At 39.9% G+C, this 12,595-nt stretch overlaps 3 protein-coding genes across 15 annotated transcripts in view; all 3 read left to right on the top strand.

The window, feature by feature from the left end:
• The window catches only part of tcf3b (transcription factor 3b), a 42,289-nt gene extending 38,960 nt beyond the window's left edge, over positions 1 to 3,329 (top strand). For all 9 annotated transcript variants that reach the window (XM_077585157.1, XM_077585150.1, XM_077585152.1 and 6 more), the window contains 2 exons: positions 18 to 169; positions 491 to 3,329. In XM_077585157.1, the coding sequence (XP_077441283.1) occupies positions 18 to 163 (146 nt within the window). In that variant the 3' untranslated portion in view covers positions 164 to 169; positions 491 to 3,329. The remainder of the gene's footprint in view (positions 1 to 17; positions 170 to 490) is intronic.
• A 201-nt stretch (positions 3,330 to 3,530) lies between these two features.
• Positions 3,531 to 5,458, top strand: LOC144062678 (cytochrome b-c1 complex subunit 10-like). The gene is made up of 3 exons (XM_077584294.1): positions 3,531 to 3,622; positions 4,841 to 4,980; positions 5,285 to 5,458. Exons 1-2 carry the CDS (start codon positions 3,573 to 3,575, stop codon positions 4,959 to 4,961), a joined length of 171 nt encoding a protein of 56 aa, XP_077440420.1. The 5' UTR covers positions 3,531 to 3,572; the 3' UTR covers positions 4,962 to 4,980; positions 5,285 to 5,458.
• Positions 5,459 to 5,600: 142 nt separating this feature from the next.
• Positions 5,601 to 12,321, top strand: mbd3b (methyl-CpG binding domain protein 3b). Of its 5 annotated transcripts, none has more exons than XM_077584667.1 (7): positions 5,710 to 5,747; positions 7,939 to 8,007; positions 8,978 to 9,137; positions 10,361 to 10,498; positions 10,577 to 10,667; positions 11,116 to 11,293; positions 11,449 to 12,321. In XM_077584667.1, exons 1-7 carry the CDS (start codon positions 5,734 to 5,736, stop codon positions 11,600 to 11,602), a joined length of 804 nt encoding a protein of 267 aa, XP_077440793.1. In that variant the 5' UTR covers positions 5,710 to 5,733; the 3' UTR covers positions 11,603 to 12,321. The 5 variants fall into 5 exon arrangements, with proteins under 5 accessions (XP_077440796.1, XP_077440793.1, XP_077440795.1 ...); XM_077584669.1 differs by having other exon boundaries at positions 5,719 to 5,747; positions 7,939 to 7,968; XM_077584671.1 differs by lacking the exon at positions 5,710 to 5,747 and adding an exon at positions 5,754 to 7,740 and having other exon boundaries at positions 7,904 to 8,007.
• Positions 12,322 to 12,595: the final 274 nt, after the last annotated feature.

Genomic DNA, 12,595 nt, shown 5'->3' with positions numbered 1-12,595 from the left:
TTTTCGCCTTGGTTCAGAGCGTAACCTGAACCCCAAGGCGGCGTGTTTAAAACGCCGTGAGGAGGAAAAGGTGTCCGGGGTGGTGGGTGATGCGCCCATGCAGCTCTCAGGAGGCCACCCAAGTATTGGAGGAGATGGCCACAATCCAGTTGGTCACATGTAACACCAGGTAGGCCTTAAGTGTTGATATTTGAACTTTTTAACAGTTGTAACTTTATACAAGTGGAAAGAGAAAGTTAATCCCTGTATGCCATGCGAGGGTGGTGTGGTGGCCATTGGGAATTTCAGGGGATTTCAGGGAACGATATTCAATTATTATTATTGTTTTATAAATACAAAAGCCAAAAAAAAAAAAGCCAAAACACTTGTTGAAAATAATCCTTTGGATGCTTATTCAGGTTGAAATTTGGCCTGATTCCGAATTTGAAGGTGATATTAGAAGTTGTGCTGTGTTAAGCTTTGCTTCTTTAAATTGTATTTTTTTTTCCAGATGTGGTGGTGTTTCCTTGGCTCCCAGAGGATGTGGCCTTAACAGATTTCTTCCACCTATGAACTCTCAGTGTGTGTGCGCGCATATGTGGACATGTCTGTGTATTGTCCGTTCAAGTTTCAAGACACACACACATTCATGCAAACTGCCAAAATGGACACAGCCTGTTTGTCGCACTCCAACATGACTACAAGCTCAAATGTGAAAAACTTTTCTTTTTCTTTCTTTCTTTTTTTTTTTTTTTATATATATCTGTACAAAAACAATACGATTGAACACCAGAGAACTTTTTTTTTTTTTTTGTCCTGCCACAATTTGGGACTTTTGACACACTGCCGAGAGTTGCTCTGGTGAACGAGAGAGAAAGGAAGAAACACAAATTGAATCATAGATTTGTGCCTCAATGTTACACAATGTTTTCTATTTGACATTCAAGCAAATTGCTTTACATATGAGGAACATTTATTGTGAGGGATTGCTTACGTGTATTGAGCAATTATTTTTTAATGTATGTCATTCCCAGTGTGATGGTACAGTCTTACATATGTTATGTAACCAAGCCCATAATTGAATTGCCTAAATTCAGTGACTTTTTTTTTTCTCTACCCCCCCCCCCTTTTTTTTTTTTTAATCAGCAATTGCTTGGCCATTTCTGGACAATCCAAATGCAGCGCTCTTAAACGAAGACCGCTCGTATCCCACAAGGCATTTGGACACCCTGGAATAAGGACTCACCACTAAACTGTTCATTTTCCCCACCCCCACTTTTTTGGGAGCGCAAATTGAAATGTTAAAGCTGTCAATGTGATTTCAGGTGTCTCTACTGCTTTGCAACTAAAGCGCACACACAAGCAAGACAAAGCACAGTTGTGTAAAGTTGGGTGGAAAAACAAAAGAAGCCATTTTAAGCGCTCACAGAGAAGCAGGGACTTCTTTGAAATGGCTCACCGACAATGCCAGCAAACTTGAGGGCTATGGTTCATTTGCCCCCGAATTGATACTCTGGAAAAAAAACTAAAATTCTTTTTTTTTTCTCTTATTTTTATGGAGGGAACTTTTGGTCGACCTTTTTGGTGTCATGGTGGCTTTCTTTTCCAGAAACGAGCATTCCCATTGAATTAGCGCCCCTCGCCTTTCTCCTCCTTCCTCCTCTTAGTGAGAAAAGTGTGACGTGTACATTCACTCCGTACATTACTCTTGATGCGTTTCATTTTTTCAAAAATTTAAATATATATAAAAATATATATTTTTTGTTAGCCTATACATTGTAGATTTTTTACATAAATGGCAATATTAGTTTGAAGTTTAGAGTGTATTGTAGATGAACTTTACAAGGGGATGTTGAACATAAATAGAAGCAAGGGTGGCAGAGAAAAGGCTTTTGAAGGTTTTTAATTCTTGTTTGAGTTGAAGAAGGCTACTCTGAATTCTTTCTTTACCTATTTTGGGGGGGCACTGAGGATAAATGCGGAGTCGGTGTGGGTGAACAGTAATTATGCAACTGGTTCTTTGAATGTAGCCACCATACTTAATGTGGATCGCCTTCATGTGTCAATGAATTTTGTTTTTCATTTCACCCTTTTTCTTCCACCAGTGCAAAACACACGTCTGTTAGAGGCGGCAAACGTCGGCCGTTCTGGCGTGAGGTGATGGCTAACGAGGAGAACAAATCAGTGTTATTGTGATGTTATTCCCATGTCATGTCATGTTGTCAATTTGTTCTACCGACATGTAATCACAGATGGCAGGTAGAGCGTTTTGTGTTTTTTTTTTTGTTTGGTGTTCTTTTGTGTGTACAAGACGAAGATGAAGAAAAAAAGAAGACCTATACAAATCAACAGTGTGGCCTTTTCATCCTCAAGACTTAACGATGTCATAAAGGGAGAGTGATACCTTTTCAGTGCCTGAACTTGTATTTTTCATTTACGTTTGTCAACCATATCATTTCATTTATCAGGAGATTAAAAGAGGTACTTGTTCATTCCCCCACCCTCCCTTCTCCTAATGCTTTTGTTTTTTCAGAAAGAACTTTAAGCTCTTATATAAGAGATTTTTTTTCTTTCACTGTATCTAGTTAAAATAAAATAAAAATAAGTGTTAATAGATCTTGTTTTATTGCTTTTGTTTTCTAACTGGATTCTATTTGTCCAAACTGCTGTTTTGTGGGTCCAAAGTCTTTCTGACCTGTCATTAACTTAAGGCTTTTGACATGCGTTTTTCAACGAAGGGAGTGTTTTTCTTGTTTTAGTTTTAGAAAAGTAGCTTTTTAGAAGCTTTCAGCATTTTCTGTGTCTGTGCATACCGCTGCACTGACTCCATAATCAATGCCATTTTAACCTCTTTAGTGAATTTGGTGTGGGGAGGGGGGGATAAAAACCTATGATGTTTGAATTATTCTAACATCAATAGGTTGACTTAATATTGATGTTTCAAGATAGAAATCTGACTTGGAGACCATTTGAAAACAGCAAAACACACTCCAATTCATTGCACAGTACAAGATGTCATGCTTGGTCTACTTTTGTTATAAGTTGTTACTTGGTTTCGTCCCTCCCTTATTTGTTTTTTTAACCATTTTTAATCACATTCATAAGACAGCCCCGTGACATCTTGTGTGGATCGAGGACATGACTGACTCCGGCAGGGCCACCCGACCCCCAGAGTGCCTCTCTCTTGAAATATATATAAATATATAAATATAGTTGAGAACTGTCCTGTATATAACAGTAATGTAGCAATAAATGTTCCATTTTTAATAACAGATTATACCTTTTCCTATGTCTGGTTTTTGGAAATTGTGTACATTGAAATGAAAAATAAAGCAAAACATTTTAACAAAGGGTCTATTGTAGTTCTGGTATGTGTAAACTAAATAGTTCATCTTATCTCATTCGAAGCCAACATATCAGTATCATTTTTTGTACAGTCAAACGTGCTGGAAACCCGACGACCTGAAACGACCCCGAGTCAAGACATTTTAATCAGGCACATAAATGGGGCAGCCCGGGGTCCTTTCAGACTAGCGTAAACACTTCCGTGGAGTAAAGAAGTACTACAGGGGAGGTCAGATTAGTCCAAAAAAATGCTGAATAAATTATTTGGTGCCCGGAACGTCACGATTTTACGGACGTGGTACGTATAACCAATAACCGTAGTGAACTTCTGCATCGTATGCGATTTATTTTGTAGTCGCAAGCGTGTGAACACGACTGTGTCCTTGTATGCGACCCCATCTACACCTAAGCTAACTTACCTTAGCTTCCCTGTTTACATTCGTACCGATTTCGCCTGCGTGGCTAATTAGCCTAATAATTAACATTAGAATAGTAACAAACGTAGTCGTTATCAAATTAGATATTCGGTGTTAATGTGATTATTATATCGATTTAATATACTGTCTTGTAAGTCGATTGCCAGGTTATTAGAATGAAGATGTTTTTAAATGTTCTGCTCTTATGTTCAGATTTGCTTGACGCTATAGAGTAGGGCTGGGCAATTTAATTGATGGAGAGACTGTAAACGCTTAAAAATCCTACAAATAAAGCTGATAGATCACTAATATACATGTTCCACGAAAAATGGGGGGTTGCCTCCCAAAATAAAATAAAGACGTTTTAAAAAAAATTGTCAGACAAAGATCTGTGAGTATTTGGGGTTCCACTGCAGAGAAAACATTTTGAAGGATTTTGAAGCCAGTGAGAGAGGGAAAAAAAAGAAAACCCATCACCGATCTGATCAGAAGATAGACTTATCTATTCACAATATGTTTAAACAAGTTGTTTATTTACTGTACACTGTGTACAGTCAATCCCCTACTGTTTGTGGGGGGTTGGGACAGGCCCGACCCAGAATAGATAAGATTTGCATATATTGAAATACCTGGGGGGGAATTGTTTACACAGCAATTGGGGACAAATCTGACTGTAATATGATGAGAACTCTTGGAATATTAACAGTGGCAGAACAGAGCATCCCACGCGGGAACAAGATTTTGTTTGCGGTAATGTTATATTTTGCGTCTCGATATCAGCAAATGATAGCATTATTATAACCAATCACCAATTCTGCATAACATGCATAATATTTGCCAATCCGATCCAGATGATCAGATCTGCGTAAAGTCTACTAACTACAAACAGGAAGGCCTATTTCTAACCCTTGACTTCACAACTGTGAGTTAGACGGGCTAAACACTCACCAACGTACTGCCAATTTAACTGTATTATTTTTAATTTTTGTGGTTGTGCACTGAAACTTTTTCGTATTGCAAACTACAAACCTTAACTCTAAATATTTTTTTTAATTCTAGTTTAAAAATAAAATTGTGTTTTGATTGTTTTCTTGATGTAGGGTACCCAATTTGGTGACATGGGGGACAGTGGGAGGTGTAGCGCTGGTTCACTTCACAGACTGGCGGGTCATCCTCGACTACGTGCCATATATTGGTGGCAAGTTCCACAAGGATGACTGAAGACTTTTTCATTGCAATTGTGAGTCTTATCACCAAAACAAAAATAATTTGCCTTTTTGATGATCACATTTGATCATCACATACGCTGAATTTTATTGGATTTGTTCCAAAACTAGCACATTTAATTTCAAATTATAGGACACAATGATTCAAATTATGGGATTGAAATCATTTTGTGTGTGCAGTTATTTATGTTTACAATTTAAAGTCAACAGTAAGTGATCAAATTCAGTTTCTAGTGGCGCAGTAGTTAATATAAATGCCATTAATCCATTTCAGGCAAAACCCGATGATACAGTGTTGCTGATGTGTGCCTTTTACAGGAGCAAGCTGGGTGGACAAGAGTGGACTTCCTTCTACTTGGCCAGTTTAAAATGGGATGATGTTGATGATAGCCACATGCTGCGGGGACTTGTTATGATGCATTCTGTATAATAAAAACTGCTTTGATCCATGACTATACAATACAATATGAATAAATGTTAAATGTGACATCATTCCTGTCCTCTTATTTAATAAGAAGCTTGACTTCATGCATGAACAAAAAATAAATACTGGTGTCATTTACATGCTTGTGTCACATAGGTGGACTGATAAAGGTCACCCCTCCCTCTGCCCCCCCCCCCCTCCCTCTGCCCCCCGACACAACAGTTACGTTATCAAGCAGACGGCGAAATTTGCGTGGATAATTTCTCCAGTGGTAGAGGGGGAGGGGAGGGGACGGAGAGAAGGGATTTAATACAGCGAGAGGAACAAAACCTCAGTCTTCAAGATGGATAAAAACGAGTAAGTACATAACGTGCACGGCGTTTCAACCCTCCGTGAACGGTTTGCAACGGACTCGGTGTCGTTTAACGTTAAAAATATGCCTTTCGTCATACAGAAATAACAGTAAATAGGAATGTTCGATCATCGATACGGCGAATAGTGTTAGCGTTTTGTATGTTATGTCTGTGCAAGTAACAATGCTACGGTGTGTTCGCTCACGTATGTTTAGCACCGTTGCAATGTCGACGTTAACAAATGTAATCCTTTTCATGTTTGCAATTTGCGTGGAGTCGTAGCGGCGCGTCGACAATGTGCCATTTTGACAGATCTGCATATGTTACCCCTGCACAACAAATCCTCTTCCCCTCCGCAGTATAATAAACGCGCTAATGTACGATGTGTTTCTCCTCGAGCAAAAAAACGAAACGTGGAACTCGCGTTCGATGGAAAATATCCACTTTGTTCATTCATAAAATGAGTGGGGGGAAAGGAAAGTGACAACGGTCGGCATTGTGGTGAAATGGCTCTCCAATTTCATGTAACGACGTGAAACTTGAGAGCTAAGGTGAGCACCGAAACAGTCACATTTATCCACACTTGTTACGTTTATTTGACATGAAATATGCGTGATTTGTTGTCACTACGCCTTCACCGTGACTATTCACATCTATTTTGAGCAGTAGACATCACAAATGTTGCTTTCGGTTAACATTGTTGCTACCCGACACCAACGTCAAGGTAAACAACAGTGGTTGTGATAGTTCCGGAAATGTATTTCATAATAAAAAAATTGACGCGTTGTGGACTACTAGGCTAGTTTATTACAGTATGTTGTTCATAATTATTCTGCAAAATGCACATGTGAATTAAGAAAATATATACACACGAAGTTACCATTTGTGGCAATTACTTTTCCACGTGGACTGTTGATGGAGACTTTCATAGCAAAGTGCAAGTCAGGTGGGAAGAGTGCATAAAATAAGGTCCAAAGTTTTGGATCTCTTGGGAAGTCGGTGTTTTGTTTTAAATAAGGGTACATAACTCAGTTCCATTGTCTAATGCAGGTCTAACAAAACTAAATATTAATTTCCCTAAAAATAAAAATTCAATGTTACAGTTGTGGAAACTATGGTCGAACCATGGTGGGTAAATTATATTTTTTCAGATAAATCTATCCTCAAATCTACATTATTACCACTGACTCTAATACAAACTACCTCATTTCCCATTTTGGGTTAGCATAGCCATACTGTAATGAGTAATGCACCCCATACTAATGTAACTTTGTAATGTAATTAATTATTACTAATTTTTTCAATCAGGGATAAAAATGGAAATTGCTGAATATGTCAGAATAAAGACATTCATTTTACATAATACATTATGCTGTAGGGTGGTGATAATTATTGCTGTTTTTATTTATATTTCATCGACGTTTCTTTCTATTGTCAACACATGACAGTCCTGAACTTTCCTGTTTCAATGCCAACTTTTGTTTCAATATTTGCTTTTATTTCGAAATCGGTTATGTTTTAACTTCTTGTCCTTTTCCTTCTTCCTCCCTGAGCCGGGACATCCTTGGCTGTTCTTGTGTTCTCTTGTTTTCCTCGCGGATGCAGCTGAGCTCCTCGCTGGGGCCTGTGGCGAGCCGGGCGGGAGGAGGGGGTAGTGATGTGGCCGCGAGGACCGCGGCGTAGCGATCTGCGCGACGACAAAGAGCACGAAGACGTTAGCTAGCTCCCCAACTAGCACGGACGAGCTCGCGTTCCAGGTGGCGCGGCGCATGTTCGTGCTATGGTCGACGCTAAGCTAACAACTGAAAAATACTTTGTTTTAAGACTGCTAACTTGAGTTATACTCGTGCGCGAGAATGGAGAAGAAAAGGTGGGATTGCACTGCTCTCCCCAAGGGATGGAAAATGGAAGAAGTGACCAGAAAGTCGGGTTTGTCCGCCGGGAAAAGCGACGTCTATTATTTTAGGTACTTACTTATCCGACTTCGTAACTTACAAGTGTGTGCGGGAGCGCGTTCGCGGATGGATACACGCAGGACTATTTTGTTCAGAGGGGGAGTTGGGGTGCAAAGTTTTGGGTCGGTGACTGAAAGACTAGCGTCAGGCCTCTTGAGTTGACGTCGGTTAACACTCCTTATTCCCCCTACCCTTTCACCTGAAGCGAACCAACAACGGCAGAATTGTGTTCTCCTTTAGCAGAGGAGACGAGCCAGATGAGGAACAGAGGCAAGAGAGGGGGGAGGCGGGTCGGTTGTATAGTTTGTGGTAGGCCCACCACCCTGTCTCTTCTGTTTCCTGTATTGTGTGACGTAAGACGCATCGTGTGTGCATGAGTGACGTGCACGGTCAGGTTCTTAACTGTCATGTTCAACATATGAGGTGTGGCAGAAAGGTTTCCAGGCTTGGTGTCTCAAAAGATGTATTTCAACTACAAACTACGAGTTTTACCTTTGGAAGTAACCCCATTGAGTCTTCCCAGTCTTCCCATGCACTCTTGGAAGGATTCTTCTCCAAATCTTCCACAGCGCCATCGTCGCGGCTACCTTGAGGTCATCCATGTCTTCATAATTGATGACTCCCTTGAGATTAGGAAAGAAGAAGAAGACAAAACATCACACTGAGTTTTTTTCCATCACGGTGACATTCTTGGTAGATACCCCCCTTATATCAAAAACACGACTGGATTCCAACTTCGATTGACAAGCTTTCTTCCACCGTGGTGACGTCGGACTCTTCCACTGAAGTCTTTGGCGTTTGGTCTCTGGCTCATACTTGAAGAGCAATGCGCTGGGATGACTCTCTCCAGGAACCCTGATCTCATCATGGTTCTCTCTTCCTATTGCTTGTCAGCTTGACACCTGATGCATGATGTATACAATTTTTTTGTTTGTTTTGAGACTCCAGTCCTGGAACTTTTCTGACACCCCATGTACATTGAGTTGTCGCTCCCATGCGTGGAGCTACAACCAGCTCCATTTTTTCTTCTTACATTTGCTCCCCCTCAGAAGAAAAAAAAAATCATGTGGACGTGGTGTGCAGTGGTCATTTTAATGCATTATGAGACGTGAGTGCAGGGTTTCAATCATCCATTCAGATTCATGTGTGCCTGTTGCATGTCGTTGTTGTATATCTGTCCGTACGCCGCTTCCCGCCTTTGAATGTTCAATGTGAAGACGCATCATCTTTTAAAACATCCTCACGTTTTTTTTTTTTCCTTCTCTGCTGCCTCGCTTAGTCCGTCTGGGAAGAAGTTCCGGAGCAAGCCTCAGCTGGCTCGTTACCTCGGCAACCAGATGGACCTTAGCTCGTTCGACTTTCGCACGGGGAAGATGCTGATGAGCAAGCTGAACAAAAACCGCCAACGGTTGCGCTACGACAACAACAACCAGAATAAGGTGAGCCAACTCTCGGAGCTTTCCGGCCTCCATAGAAACATCTTTATATATTGTAGTACCAAGACTGACCTCTGGGAGGCAGCATGGTGCCATAGGACATCCAGACTGCTGGAAAATACAAAGTAGAAGCTTATGCTGACTCTCCCATCAGCAACGTTTACTGTTAAAGGAGCCATTTTAGGCCAAATAAATAACAAATAGGTCTGTCAGGCGCTGCAAAGCATTTAAACATTGTGATGAACAAAACTGTGTTAGTCTAATGGACTGAGAGCTAATTAGAGCTGCACTATAACAGAAAAATATGCAGCATTCAATACTTTGAGATTTTTTTTCTTCTACCTTTTTGTCTTCCATTTTTCGATAATTTTGGGAGGTAATTTTTCGCACATGTTTAGACTTTTTTTGCCTTTTTTTTTTTTTAAATTTCTGACATTGGTAATTTTCTGCATTCTTCCTATTTTTTAATAATTATTTTTTTGCTGACAAATTTCTGACTTTTTGGGCCATTTTGTGTACATTTTATGGTAATTTTCGGGATTTATTTATTTTTGAACATTTAAAGTCACTTTTTGCTTACTTTTCTGCCTTTTTATAAAAACTAATAATAATTTTCTGCCTTTTTTGTGGCAATTCCTATTGTTGTATGTTATAGTAATTTTCTGCCTTTCTTTTTTTTTTGACTTTATGGATACTTTTAAAACATTAAATTTTTTTGCCTTTAAGAAAAATAATTCAATTCTTTGAATTTTTTTGCAATTTCATGGACATTTTATGGTAATTTTCTGCTATTCCTCTTCATTTTTGGACACATGGTTATTTATTTACATTTTTTGTTCTTTTTTTTAAACTTTCATAAACTTTTCATCTCTTTTTTTTGATAAATAAAAAAATTGGACTCTGACAATTTTTAGATACTTAATTTTTTTTAATCTAAATTCATTTAAAGAATATTGTAGTTAGAAATAACAATAAATATGTAGAAAAATAATAATTTCTACAAATTCTTATAGAGAGCCACACGACTTCAGAGCCACAATGGCTCCAGTGCTGCAGGTTGCAAACTCCTTGGCTAACAGTTAGCTTGTCTGGAAATAAAATTGGCTTTCGTTAGGTTTCATGTCAGTCATAGAACCCGCAGGTCGGCCAGTCTCCTTGCTGATGGCACACAAACATTTGCGGTTGGAATTGATGGATTTACGATTGTCATCTCAACCGTTTTTAAGGGTAAACCGGACCTGAACACGTCACTTCCTGTCAGACAGACAGCCTCCATCTTTAAGCAGCCCGTTACCAAGGTTACCAACCATCCCAGCAACAAAGTCAAGACGGATCCACAGAAAGCTGTAGACCAGCCCCGTCAGGTGCGCTGGATTTACACTTCTTGGTTTAACGGGGACAGCTCACTTATTTATTTATTTCCCCCATTTGTGTGTTTCTAGCTATTTTGGGAGAAGAAGTTAAGCGGTTTGAATGCGTACGACATCGCAGAAGAGTTGGTGAAAACGATGGAGCTGCCTAAAGGTCTCCAAGGTATATGGTATATTTATTTTGTTGGCAAGACACATTTAGACTTAAGGTTTTTCTGTAATCAGCAGCCTCAAAGTGTTTTTTTTATTCAAATGTTTACTACAGTGACTTCATGGCTGCGTTTACGTAACTACGGCGCCTTTAAACACACATACACATTAACGTTACACTGCCGCCATATTGGAACGGGACTCCGTCATAAACTGAAGAGTTCTTGTCGACCCACTGGTTGTTCTAAATCCGTATTTTTACATCATACTTTTGTGTGGAAAATATCACCATTGCTTGTCATAACAGTGGAAAACTGGTGTTACTAAGCAAAGCTCAATTCTAGGCCCCCTTTATATTTATTTATTAATACCTCATAATAGAAATGACAACTAAAAACGTTCATGGCTTTACAAGCACACATCAAGACGCTTTCCCAACTTCTGCACTGCTGCTCTGTCAGGTGTGGGTCCAGGCTGCACAGACAAGACACTTCTGTCGGCCATCGCAAGCGCGCTCCACACCAGCGCCGCCCCCATCACCGGTCAGCTGTCGGCGGCCGTGGAAAAGAACCCCGGCGTGTGGCTCAACACCACGCAGCCGCTCTGCAAGGCATTCATCGTCACCGATGAGGACATCAGGTTAGTTTGGTCGCCGTCATTTTGCACTTTGAACAAGTGGAAATAATTCACAAATGCCAATGCTATTGAAGTTCTACTGTATTTAAGTGGCTACAGAAAATGGCTAGCTTGACTTGTATGTGCTGACAAATTGTGGACGTGCTGTCGTCTTCCAGGAAGCAGGAGGAGCTGGTGTACAGCGTGAGGAAGCGTCTGGAAGAGGCACTCATGGCCGATATGTTAGCGCACGTAGAGGAGGCGGCGGTGGCCGGCGAGGGCGACGCCCTCAAGGACGAAGGCAATGGCAGTGAAGACATGGATAGCGTATAGCGCAGGTGCCGCGAGGCCGGACGGCAACTAGTATTTTTTCTTCCCCAGGTCTTCTTCTTCTTGATGGACATTGGACACGAGCCTTTCCTGTCGTTTCCGGCCAAACACAAGCAGACTGACTCAATCGCAGTGTCCATTATGGCCACTGGAGGGCAGCAACTTGTTAAATTGTCCCCTTTCCAAAACGTCGCGTGACATCATCCAGAACTTTTCATAAAGGAAATGTCACAGTCAATGTTGGATAAAATGAACATTTTACATCACATTTCTAGTATTATTCTTTCTTGACAATCATGTCAATGAAATGTGCGGGCGCTTACTCATTTTTATGGAGCTTTGACGTGAAAGTTATATTTCGCTGCCGTCTTAAATTTTAACTGCGCCTCGATGTGCACCACAAAATGAGGTGTCAGTTAACTGAAAGTTGTTGGACATTCATCAGTGTTGGTATCATCGTTGTCATATGCCCTTTTTTTGTGTGTTTTTTTCTGTTTTAAAACAAATGTCACGGGGGCTGCATAAATACCTGTTGTCAAAATCATTGTCAATACATTTTTAATGCCACTGTTTGACATGTTTTTTTTTTTTTAAGTCCTAGTTGTTTGATGTTTATGTTGGTAAATATTAATTCCCACTGGAAATTGTCCATTCAATATCAGCAGGTGGAATGCTGAAAGGAAATTTGATTGTATTGCTGAATAAAAGTCTATGCCAAAAGACCACTGTTGTTGTTTTTTAAAAATCTACGGCAATTTACTAATTACTTGATAATAATAAAAATTACTTTTGGGTTAGTTTTGTCGTTGCTAGGTGGCATACCATACCTGAAATCCTTGCAAGTTACGTGTTCATTTCCCAATCAGTAATAGTGTGAACTTGAGTGGCTGAGGCTTCTCTGGTTTGTTGGGATAGGCCTGGACGTGCGCTATATTTAAAATAATTGATGGATTTTTAACACAAAATATTTTTGCTTTTACTTTTATTTTAATTAAA

The sequence above is a fragment of the Vanacampus margaritifer genome, chromosome 13, assembly GCF_051991255.1.
Source record: "Vanacampus margaritifer isolate UIUO_Vmar chromosome 13, RoL_Vmar_1.0, whole genome shotgun sequence".
Lineage (NCBI taxonomy): Eukaryota > Metazoa > Chordata > Actinopteri > Syngnathiformes > Syngnathidae > Vanacampus > Vanacampus margaritifer.
The sequence above is the reverse complement of the archived record's forward strand: the minus strand, read 5'-3'. Positions and strand labels throughout refer to the sequence as shown.